Source organism: Papaver somniferum, chromosome 2 (assembly GCF_003573695.1).
Source record: "Papaver somniferum cultivar HN1 chromosome 2, ASM357369v1, whole genome shotgun sequence".
Classification (NCBI taxonomy): Eukaryota; Viridiplantae; Streptophyta; class Magnoliopsida; order Ranunculales; family Papaveraceae; genus Papaver; species Papaver somniferum.
The window spans coordinates 208,063,119-208,075,352 of record NC_039359.1 but is presented as its reverse complement, the minus strand read 5'-3'; the positions used below and the strand labels follow the sequence as shown (position 1 = coordinate 208,075,352).

At 40.3% G+C, this 12,234-nt stretch overlaps 1 protein-coding gene across 1 annotated transcript; it reads right to left on the bottom strand.

The window, feature by feature from the left end:
- Window positions 1-854: 854 nt before the first annotated feature.
- On the bottom strand, window positions 855-2,439 carry LOC113352677. The gene is made up of 2 exons (XM_026596474.1): window positions 2,422-2,439; window positions 855-2,279 (listed from the first exon to the last, which is right to left on the bottom strand). Exons 1-2 carry the CDS (start codon window positions 2,437-2,439, stop codon window positions 855-857), a joined length of 1,443 nt encoding a protein of 480 aa, XP_026452259.1.
- Between the last annotated feature and the right edge of the window lie 9,795 nt (window positions 2,440-12,234).

Here is a 12,234-nt window from a genome sequence, read left to right as displayed (position 1 = left end):
TAATATTTGTTGCATAAGAACATGGTAATCATGAGCCTTAAGGACACCCAAGCAACCATCCTTCCAGAAATGCCTCCTAAGATCAGAACTATACCCATATGGAACTTTCAAATTTCTCATCCTATTATAAAATATACCTTTTCCCTTGTCGCTTAAGTTATATGGTCCTGGTTCAAGCCATGTTTTTCCATCTATGATTTTTGGATGCAAGTCTTCTCTGATTCCCATACTTATCAGATCATTACGGGAGTTTAAGCCATCTTTTGTTTTGTTTTTTATATTCAATATAATACTAATGAGACTCTCACAGACGTTTTTTTCCGTATGCATAACATCAATATTATGACGTAGTAACAAAACCTAGCAAGGAAGAAACATAACATAAAAGTATGAGCATGCAAGTCACTTGGTCGTACGTTCCATAACAGGGAAACAACATCATGATATGGTCATTAGGAACCTAGCACTGAGACTTACAATGCAGATGGAATTTCAAAGTGATAAGAAGATAATTTGAGGTTAGAATTTACCTTCCAGTAAGGCAAGTCGAAAAAATATCGACCGTTTGTTGAATATCATATGGTCATGATCCTGTGCACCAGAACCAGCAGCAGCACTCGTAACGGCATCAGTAGTAAATGCCCTTTTCCGCTTCCCACACTTAGAGTTACCGTCATTTGCACCCGCTGCTCTGCTCTGACCCTTTTTCTTCTTATTCTTTTCTTTAACTCTTTATCTTTCCTTTTCTCCGCCTCGTTCTGCTTCGCTTTTCCAAAGTCATTCACAATACTGCTCTGACGTTGAAAAGCCTCTGCACCAGACATAGTAGGTGGCTTTTCCTTCCTATCAATCTCTCAATTGAAACACGCTTTGTTCTTACTCGATCGAAGAGAATGATTATGAGGTAGAAATCTCCTATGATTCATGTAAACAGTTTTACGACTAAACGACAAATAGTTTGAAAGAGTATTATCACCACAAATAGGGCAGGCTGCCTTCCCTTTATACGTACATCCAGATAGGTTACCATAAGCAGGAAAATCGTTTATTGTCCACATCAATAATGCCTTCAAGTTGAACATTGTCTTACTATACGAATCATAAAACTCGACCCCGTCATTCCACAAATTAATCAGATCATTAATCAGTGGTTGCAAATATATATCGATGTCTCTACCTGGTTGTTTCTTTCCTGGAATCAGCAAGCTTAAAATAATATTGTGGCCTTGCATACACAGCTGAGGGGGAAGATTATATAACACAAGCAACACCGGCCAACAACCGTGGGATGCGGAAACATCGCCAAAAGGATTAAATCCATCAGCAGCAAGCCCAAGACGCAAATTACGCGGTTCTGAAGCAAACTCGGGGAACTTTGTGTCTATGTGCTTCCAAGCCAAAGAATCCGTTGGATGACGCATCTTCCCATCTTTACTCTTATTAGTCGCGTGCCACATCAACTTCTGAGATAGCTCTGCTGATTTATACAATCTCCTTAATCTCGGCACAATGGGGAAGTATCTAAGCACCTTCACCGGTATCTTCTTTTTGGGATCGTCTATCATGTGAGCATCGTCCATGTTAGATGTGTCTTCCTTCCACCTAGAATAGTGACATTTAGGACATGCATCTGCGTCTTTCAAATCATTTCTAAACAAACAACAATCATTCTGACATGCATGTATTTTCTCATAAGTGAGCTGGAAAGCTTTCAGCAACTTCTTCACTTCATAAGTTGATTTAGGAAGACAATGACCTTGGGGCAACACAGAACCAATTGTCTTGAGAAGATCGACAAAAGCCCTTCGAGATAAACCATTTACTGTCTTCTGCCTATACAACTCAGTAGTCATAGATATCTTCGTGTGTGTAGTACAATCAGGGTATAAAGGGAAGTCAGCCTCTTCAATCTCGTTCAGCAACCCTTCGTCGTGGTTTTGCAACCCTTCGTCCTGCCTAGGTTCACAAACCCCTTTCCCTGGTTCAACATCACCTTCAACATTAGCATCTGTCCACATCTGGTAGAAAGTACGTTGTCGTGTTGCTCCCTCTTCACGAATATTATTAAAATTGCTAACCTTCTCCCCGTGAAGAACCCACTCGGTGTAAGTAGGATCCATACCCCGTTTTAGAAAGTGCATATGTATTGTACCCGTAGGAAGTGGTGCAGCAAGATTCTTACAATCAACATAAGGACAACTAAACTTAGAAGGATTTCCAAGTTTCTCATGAGCCAACTCTACGAACTTCTTTACTGCGTTCTGGTATGGAACTTCCCCCTACATTAAAATTCCAATGGTTAGATCTCACTAAGATTGATTAATCTCATTATGAGACATACACATCAAATGTAAAAAATGCATCTACAAGCCATGACCCTGTAGAGACAGTTATGACTTGGCTTTACCTTGGCAAACGAACCCAATCTTTATTCATCATTTTACAGTTATGAATCTCTATTCCCTTGCCACTGTGAATGAAAAATATTCTCATATAAAAACATATATAAAGTGCTAAAGGTTCAAAACTCTATCATTCACAGAACAAATCAAACAACAAGCCAATAACTAGCGCATACATTCCATCCGTTAGCTAGACTTCTTTTCAGCAAAATTTGTACTTCACCCGCTACCCTATACAGTTGGCTCAATCGATTTGCAAAAATCAAACAACACAAAAAAAATTTATTTCAACCATTTGCAGAATTGAATGCATCAATTTCAAAGAACCCAAAAAAAATTAATGCAACTGTTTGAAATGATTGAAATTAAATGAAACCCTAAAAATTTAATCCAAGCCAATCATCAAAATTTAATGGTACAAAATCATCAAATGAATTAAGTGCAATGATTGAAAAACGAATTTAATGCAACCCAATCAACAAAACCTAAATTTAATGCAAATTAAGATGAAACAATTACAAAAAAATTAAAGAAATCAGTTACAGACCCGTGAAACGGATCGAGAAGGTATTAACAGAGCTTAAGAAGCTCGATCTGTTGATGGACAAGCTCGATCTGTTGATGATGTTAACAGAGCTTAAAAACTCTACTTGTTGATGAAGAAAAAAACGATATGTTGATGAAAAAGTTAAGAAACTCGATCTGTTTCCTCGATCTGTTGATGATGTTGAGTGATGGTGGTTTGATTGATGGTGTTTCGGCAGATGGAGGAGGTGTTTTCTGTAGTTGTAAGAAAGATAAAAGAAGATAAGATAAGAAAAAAAAAAGAAGGGCTGGAGGAGGTTAAGGAATAAAAAAAAGAAAAGGAAAAAAAGGAAAAAATAAATAAAAACAACGGATTAGAGATTGAAATGGAAGCTGTGATGCACTAATTTTTTTTCTCATGGCCCTTTCACAACTCTTAGAAATAGTCGTCGTAGGGGTTTTTTTCGTCCTGCTAAACTTTTTCACTTCTGATAAAAAAAAATCACTTCTGTTAATTTTTTTTCACTTCTGCTAAGTTTTTTCACTTCTGCTAAATTTTTTCACTTCTGTTAATCTCGGAACAAGTTCACTTCTCGAAGTTGACGAATTCGTGCGTGTTTAGGGTTTATGAGAACATTCTCATGGAATCTTACCCGTAAACTGCTAAAGATCCATCTTTCATGCGAAGCTGCAGTCTCATAGTAGTTATCTCAAGGCAAATTTTCGATCTCGGAACAAGTTCACTTCTCGAACTTGAAGAATTCGTGCGTGTTTAGGGTTTATGAGAATATTCTCATGGAATCTTACCCATAAACTGCTAAAGATCCATCGTTCATGCGAAGTTAGAATCTCGGAGTAGTTATCTCATGGCCATTTTTCGATCTCGGAACAAGTTCACTTCTCGAACTTGAAGAATTCGTGCGTGTTTAGGGTTTATGAGAATATTCTCATGGAATCTTACCTGTAAACTGCAAAAGATCCAATATTCGTGCGAAGTTGCAGTCTCATAGTAGTTATCTCATGGCCAGTTTTCGATCTCAGAACAAGTTCACTTCTCGAAGCTGACGAATTCGTGCGTGCTTAGGGTTTACGATAATATTCTCATGGAATCTTACCCGTAAACTGCTAAAGATCCATCGTTCATGCGAAGTTGCAGTCTCGTAGTAGTTATCTCATGGCCAGTTTTCGATCTCGGAACAACTTCACTTCTCGAACTTGACGAATTCGTGCGTGTTTAAGGTTTATAAGAATATTCTCAGGGAATCTTACCCGTAAACTGCTAAAGATCCATCTTTCTCGGGAAGTTCGAGTCTCATAGTAGTTATCTCATGGACAGTTTTCGATCTCGGAACAAGTTCACTTCTCGAACTTGACGAATTCGTGCGTGTTTAGGGTTTATGAGAAAATTCTCATGGAATCTTACCCGTAAGTTGCTAAAGATCCCTCGTTCATGCGAAGTTCGAGTCTCGTAGTAGTTATTTCATGGCCAGTTTTCGATCTCAGAACAAGTTCTCTTCTCGAACTTGACGAATTCGTGCGTGTTTAGGGTTTATGAGAATATTCTCATGGAATCTTACCCGGAAACTGCTAAAGATACATCGTTCTCGGGAAGTTCGAGTCTCGCAGTAGTTATCTCATGGCCAGTTTTCGATCTCGGAACAAGTTCACTTCTCGAACTTGACGAATTCGTGCGTGTTTAGGGTTTATGAGAATATTCTCACGGAATCTTACCCGTAAACTACAAAAGATCCATCATTCGTGCGAAGTTCGAGTCTTGTAGTAGTTATCTCATGGCCATTTTTCGATCTCGTAACAGGTTCACTTCTCGAACTTGACGAATTCGTGCGTGTTTAGGGTTTATGAGAATATTCTCATGGAATCTTACCCGTAAACTGCTAAAGATCCATCGTTCTCGAGAACTTCGAGTCTCGTAGTAGTTATCTCATGGCCAGTTTTCGATCTCGGAACAAGTTCACTTCTCGAACTTGACGAATTCATGCGTGTTTAGGGTTTATGAGAATATTCTCATGGAATCTTACACGTAAACTGCTAAACATCCATCATTCTCGGGAAGTTTGAGTCTCGTAGTTGTTATCTCATGGCCAGTTTTCGATCTCGGAACAAGTTCACTTCTCGAACTTGACTAATTTGTGAGTGTTTAGGGTTTATGATTATATTCCCATGGAATCTTACCCGTAAACTGTTAAAGATCCATCGTTCATGCTAAGCTGCAGTCTCATAGTAGTTATCTCATTGCCTGTTTTCGATCTCGGAACAAGTTCACTTCTCTAACTTGACGAATTCGTGCGTGTTTAGGGTTTATGAGAATATTTTCATGGAATCTTACCCGTAAACTGCTAAAGATCCATCGTTCATGCGAAGTTCGAGTCTCGTGGTAGTTATCTCATGGCCAGTTTTCGATCTCGGAACAAGTTCACTTCTCGAACTTGACGAATTCGTGCGTGTTTAGGGTTTATGAGAATATTCTCATGGAATCTTACCCGTAAACTGCTAAAGATCCATCGTTATCGGAACTTCGAGTCTCGTAGTAGTTATCTCATGGTCAGTTTTCGATCTCGGAACAAGTTCTCTTCTCGAACTTGACGAATTCGTGCGTGTTTAGGGTTTATGAGAAGATTCTCATGAAATCTTACCCGGAAACTGCTTAAGATCCCTCGTTTCCGGGAAGTTCGAGTCTCGTAATAGTTATCTCATGGCCAGTTTTCGATCTCGGAACAAGTTCACTTCTCAAACTTGACGAATTCGTGCGTGTTTAGGGTTTATAAGAATATTCTCATGGAATCTTACCCGTAAACTGCTAAAGATCCATCGTTCTCGGGAAGTTCGAGTCTCGTAGTATTTATCTCATGGCCAGTTTTCGATCTCGGAACAAGTTCACTACTCTAACTTGACGAATTCGTGCGTGTTTAGGGTTTATGAGAATATTCTCATGGAATCTTACCCGTAAACTGCTAAAGATCCATCGTTATCGGGAAGTTCGAGTCTCATAGTAGTTATCTCATGGCCAGTTTTCGATCTTGGAAAAAGTTCACTTCTCGAACTTGACGAATTCGTGCGTGTTTAGGGTTTTTGAGAATATTCTCACGGAATCTTACCCGTAAACTGCTAAAGATCCCTCATTCTCGGGAAGTTCGAGTCTTGTAGTAGTTATCTCATGGCCAGTTTTCGATCTCGGAACAAGTTCACTTCTCGAACTTGACGAATTCGTGCGTGTTTAGGGTTTATGAGAATATGCTCATGATATCTTACCCGTAACTGCTAAAGATCCATCGTTCATGCGAAGTTGCAGTCTCGTAGTAGTTATCTCATGGCCATTTTTCGATCTTGGAACAACTTCACTTCTCGAACTTGACGAATTCGTGCGTGTTTAGGGTTTATGAGAATATTATCATGGAATCTTACCCGTAAACTGCTAAAGATCCCTCGTTCTCGGGAAGTTCGAGTATCGTAATAGTTATCTCATGGCCAGATTTCGATCTCGGAACAAGTTCACTTCTCGAACTTGACGAATTCGTGCGTGTTTAGGGTTTATGAGAATATTCTAACGGAATCTTACCCGTAAACTGCTAAAGATCCCTTGTTCTCGGGAAGTTCGAGTCTTGTAGTAGTTATCTCATGGACAGTTTTCGATCTTGGAACAAGTTCACTTCTCGAACTTGACGAATTCGTGCGTGTTTAGGGTTTATGAGAATATTCTCATGGAATCTTACCCGTAAACTGCTAAAGATCCATCGTTATCGGAACTTCGAGTCTCGTAATAGTTATCTCATGGTCAGTTTTCGATCTCGGAACAAGTTCTCTTCTCGAACTTGACGAATTCGTGCGTGTTTAGGGTTTATGAGAAGATTCTCATGAAATCTTACCCGGAAACTTCTTAAGATCCCTCGTTTCCGGGAAGTTCGAGTCTCGTAATAGTTATCTCATGGCCAGTTTTCGATCTCGGAACAAGTTCACTTCTCAAACTTGACGAATTCGTGCGTGTTTAGGGTTTATAAGAATATTCTCATGGAATCTTACCCGTAAACTGCTAAAGATCCATCGTTCTCGGGAAGTTCGAGTCTCGTAGTATTTATCTCATGGCCAGTTTTCGATCTCGGAACAAGTTCACTACTCGAACTTGACGAATTCGTGCGTGTTTAGGGTTTATGAGAATATTATCATGGAATCTTACCCGTAAACTGCTAAAGATCCATCGTTATCGGGAAGTTCGAGTCTCATAGTAGTTATCTCATGGCCAGTTTTTCGATCTCGGAACAACTTCACTTCTCGAACTTGACGAATTCGTGCGTGTTTAGGGTTTATGAGAATATTATCATGGAATCTTACCCGTAAACTGCTAAAGATCCCTTGTTCTCGGGAAGTTCGAGTCTTGTAGTAGTTATCTCATGGCCTGTTTTCGATCTCGGAACAAGTTCACTTATCGAACTTGACGAATTCGTGCGTGTTTAGGGTTTATGAGAATATTCTCATGTAATCTTACCCGTAAACTGCAAAAGATCCATCATTCGTGCGAAGTTGCAGTCTCATAATAGTTATGTCATGGCCAGTTTTCGATCTCGGAACAAGTTCACTTCTCGAACTTGACGAATTCGTGCGTGTTTAGGGTTTATGAGAATATTCTCATGGAATCTTACCCGTAAACTGCTAAAGATCCATCGTTCTCGGGAAGTTCGAGTCTCGTAGTAGTTATCTCATGGCCAGTTTTCGATCTCGGAACAAGTTCACTTCTCGAACTTGACGAATTCGTGCGTGTTTAGGGTTTATGAGAATATTCTCATGGAATCTTACCCGTAAACTGCTAAAGATCCATCGTTCTCGGGAAGTTCGAGTCTCATAGTAGTTATCTCATGGCCAGTTTTCGATCTCGGAACAAGTTCACTTATCGAACTTGACGAATTCGTGCGTGTTTAGGGTTTATGAGAATATTCTCACGGAATCTTACCCGTAAACTGCTAAAGATCCCTCGTTCTCGGGAAGTTCGAGTCTTGTAGTAGTTATCTCATGGCCAGTTTTCGATCTCGGAACAAGTTCACTTCTCGAACTTGACGAATTCGTGCGTGTTTAGGGTTTATGAGAATATTCTCATGGAATCTTACCCGTAAACTGCTAAAGATCCATCGTTCTCGGGAAGTTCGAGTCTCGTAGTAGTTATCTCATGGCCAGTTTTCGATCTCGGTACAAGTTCACTTCTCGAAGTTGACGAATTCGTGCGTGTTTAGGATTTATGAGAATATTCTCATGGAATCTTACCCGTAAACTGCTAAATATCCATCGTTCATGCGAAGTTGCAGTCATATAGTAGTTATCTCATGGCCAATTTTCGATCTCGGAACAAGTTCACTTCTCGAAGTTGACGAATTCGTGCGTGTTTAGGGTTTATGAGAATATTCTCATGGAATCTTACCCGTAAACTGCTAAAGATCCATCGTTCTCGGGAAGTTCGAGTCTCGTAGTAGTTATCTCATGGCCAGTTTTCGATCTCGGAACAAGTTCACTTCTCGAACTTGATGAATTCGTGCGTGTTTAGAGTTTATGAGAATATTCTCATGGAATCTTACCCGTAAACTGCTAAAGATCTATCGTTCATGCGAAGTTGCAGTCTCATAGTAGTTATCTCATGGCCGGTTTTCGATCTCGGAACAAGTTCACTTCTCGAAGTTGACGAATTTGTGCGTGTTTAGGGTTTATGAGAACATTCTCATGGAATCTTACCCGTAAACTGCTAAAGATCCATCGTTCTCGGGAAGTTCGAGTCTCGTAGTAGTTATCTCATGGCCAGTTTTCGATCTCGGAACAAGTTCACTTCTCGAAGTTGACGAATTCGTGCGTGTTTAGGGTTTATGAGAATATTCTCATGGAATCTTACCCGTAAACTGTTAAAGATCCATCGTTCTCGGGAAGTTCGAGTCTCGTAGTAGTTATCTCATGGCCAGTTTTCGATCTCGGAACAAGTTCACTTCTCGAAGTTGACGAATTCGTGCGTGTTTAGGGTTTATGAGAATATTCTCAAGGAATCTTACCCGTAAACTGCTAAAGATCCATCGTTCTCGGGAAGTTAGAGTCTCGTAGTAGTTATCTCATGGCCAGTTTTCGATCTCGGAATAAGTTCACTTCTCGAAGTTGACGAATTCGTGCGTGTTTAGGGTTTATGAGAATATTCTCATGGAATCTTACCCGTAAACTGCTAAAGATCCATCGTTCTCGGGGAGTTTGAGTCTCGTAGTAGTTATCTGATGGCCAGTTTTCGATCTCGGAACAAGTTCACTTCTCGAAGTTGACGAATTCATGCGTGTTTAGGGTTTATGAGAATATTCTCATGGAATCTTACCCGTAAACTGTTAAAGATCCATCGTTCTCGGGAAGTTCGAGTCTCGTAGTAGTTATCTCATGGCCAGTTTTCGATCTCGGAACAAGTTCACTTCTCGAAGTTGACGAATTCGTGCGTGTTTAGGGTTTATGAGAATATTCTCATGGAATCTTAACCGTAAACTGCTAAAGATCCATCGTTCATGCGAAGTTGCATTCTCATCGTAGTTATCTCATGGATAGTTTTCGATCTCGGAACAAGTTCACTTCTCGAAGTTGACGAATTCGTGCGTGTTTAGGGTTTATGAGAATATTCTCATGGAATCTTACCCGTAAACTGCTAAAGATCCATCGTTCTCGGGAAGTTCGAGTCTCGCAGTAGTTATCTCATGGCCAGTTTTCGATCTCGGAACAAGTTCTCTTCTCGAACTTGACGAATTCGTGCGTGTTTAGGGTTTATGAGAATATTCTCATGGAATGTTACCCGTAAACTGCTAAAGATATATCGTTCTCGGGAAGTTCGAGTCCCGTAGTAGTTATCTCATGGCCAGTTTTCGATCTCTGAACAAGTTCACTTCTCGAACTTGACGAATTCGTGCGTGTTTAGGGTTTATGAGAATATTCTCATGGAATCTTACCCGTAAACTGCTAAAGATCCATCGTTCTCGGGAACTTCGAGTCTCGTAGTAGTTATCTCATGGCCAGTTTTCGATCTCGGAACAAGTTCTCTTCTCTAACTTGACGAATTCGTGCGTGTTTTGGGTTTATGAGAAGATTCTCATGAAATCTTACCCGGAAACTGCTAAAGATCCATCGTTCTCGGGAATTTCGAGTCTCGTAGTAGTTATCTCATGGCCAGTTTTCGATCTCGGAACAAGTTCTTTTCTCGAACTTGACGAATTCGTGCGTGTTTAGGGTTTATGAGAAGATTCTCATGAAATCTTACCCGGAAACTGCTAAAGATCCATCGTTCTCGGGAAGTTCGAGTCTCGCAGTAGTTATCTCATTGCCAGTTTTCAATCTCGGAACAATTTCACTTCTCGAATTTGACGAATTCGTGCGTGTTCAGGGTTTATGAGAATATTCTCCTGGAATCTTACCCGTAAACTGATAAAGATCCATCGTTTTCGGGAAGTTCGAGTCTCGTAGTAGTTATCTCATGGCCAGTTTTCGATCTCGGAACAAGTTCACTTCTCGAACTTGACGAATTCGTGCGTGTTTAGGGTTTATGAGAATATTCTCATGGAATCTTACCCGTAAACTGCTAAAGATCCGTCATTCTCGGGAAGTTCGAGTCTCATATTAGTTATCTCATGGCCAGTTTTCGATCTCGGAACAAGTTCACTTCTCGAACTTGGTGAATTCGTGCGTGTTTAGGGTTTTTGAGAATATTCTCACAGAATCTTACCCGTAAACTGCTAAAGATCCCTCATTCTCGGGAAGTTCGAGTCTTGTAGTAGTTATCTCATGGCCAGTTTTCGATCTCGGAACAAGTTCACTTCTCGAACTTGACGAATTCGTGCGTGTTTAGGGTTTCTGAGAATATGCTCATGATATCTTACCCGTAACTGCTAAAGATCCATCGTTCATGCGAAGTTGCAGTCTCGTAGTAGTTATCTCATGGCCATTTTTCGATCTTGGAACAACTTCACTTCTCGAACTTGACGAATTCGTGCGTGTTTAGGGTTTATGAGAATATTATCATGGAATCTTACCCGTAAACTGCTAAAGATCCCTCGTTCTCGGGAAGTTCGAGTATCGTAATAGTTATCTCATGGCCAGATTTCGATCTCGGAACAAGTTCACTTCTCGAACTTGACGAATTCGTGCGTGTTTAGGGTTTATGAGAATATTCTAACGGAATCTTACCCGTAAACTGCTAAAGATCCCTTGTTCTCGGGAAGTTCGAGTCTTGTAGTAGTTATCTCATGGACAGTTTTCGATCTTGGAACAAGTTCACTTCTCGAACTTGACGAATTCGTGCGTGTTTAGGGTTTATGAGAATATTCTCATGGAATCTTACCCGTAAACTGCTAAAGATCCATCGTTATCGGAACTTCGAGTCTCGTAGTAGTTATCTCATGGTCAGTTTTCGATCTCGGAACAAGTTCTCTTCTCGAACTTGACGAATTCGTGCGTGTTTAGGGTTTATGAGAAGATTCTCATGAAATCTTACCCGGAAACTGCTTAAGATCCCTCGTTTCCGGGAAGTTCGAGTCTCGTAATAGTTATCTCATGGCCAGTTTTCGATCTCGGAACAAGTTCACTTCTCAAACTTGACGAATTCGTGCGTGTTTAGGGTTTATAAGAATATTCTCATGGAATCTTACCCGTAAACTGCTAAAGATCCATCGTTCTCGGGAAGTTCGAGTCTCGTAGTATTTATCTCATGGCCAGTTTTCGATCTCGGAACAAGTTCACTACTCTAACTTGACGAATTCGTGCGTGTTTAGGGTTTATGAGAATATTCTCATGGAATCTTACCCGTAAACTGCTAAAGATCCATCGTTATCGGGAAGTTCGAGTCTCATAGTAGTTATCTCATGGCCAGTTTTCGATCTTGGAAAAAGTTCACTTCTCGAACTTGACGAATTCGTGCGTGTTTAGGGTTTATGAGAATATTCTCACGAAATCTTACCCGTAAACTGCTAAATATCCCTCGTTCTCGGGAAGTTCGAGTCTTGTAGTAGTTATCTCATGGCCAGTTTTCGATCTCGGAACAAGTTCACTTCTCGAATTTGACGAATTCGTGCGTGTTTAGGTTTTATGAGAATATTCTCATGGAATCTTACCCGTAAACTGCTAAAGATCCATCGTTCTCGGGAACTTCGAGTCTCGTAGTAGTTATCTCATGGCCAGTTTTCGATCTCGGAACAAGTTCTCTTCTCTAACTTGACGAATTCGTGCGTGTTTTGGGTTTATGAGAAGATTCTCATGAAATCTTACCCGGAAACTGCTAAAGATCCATCGTTCTCGGGAA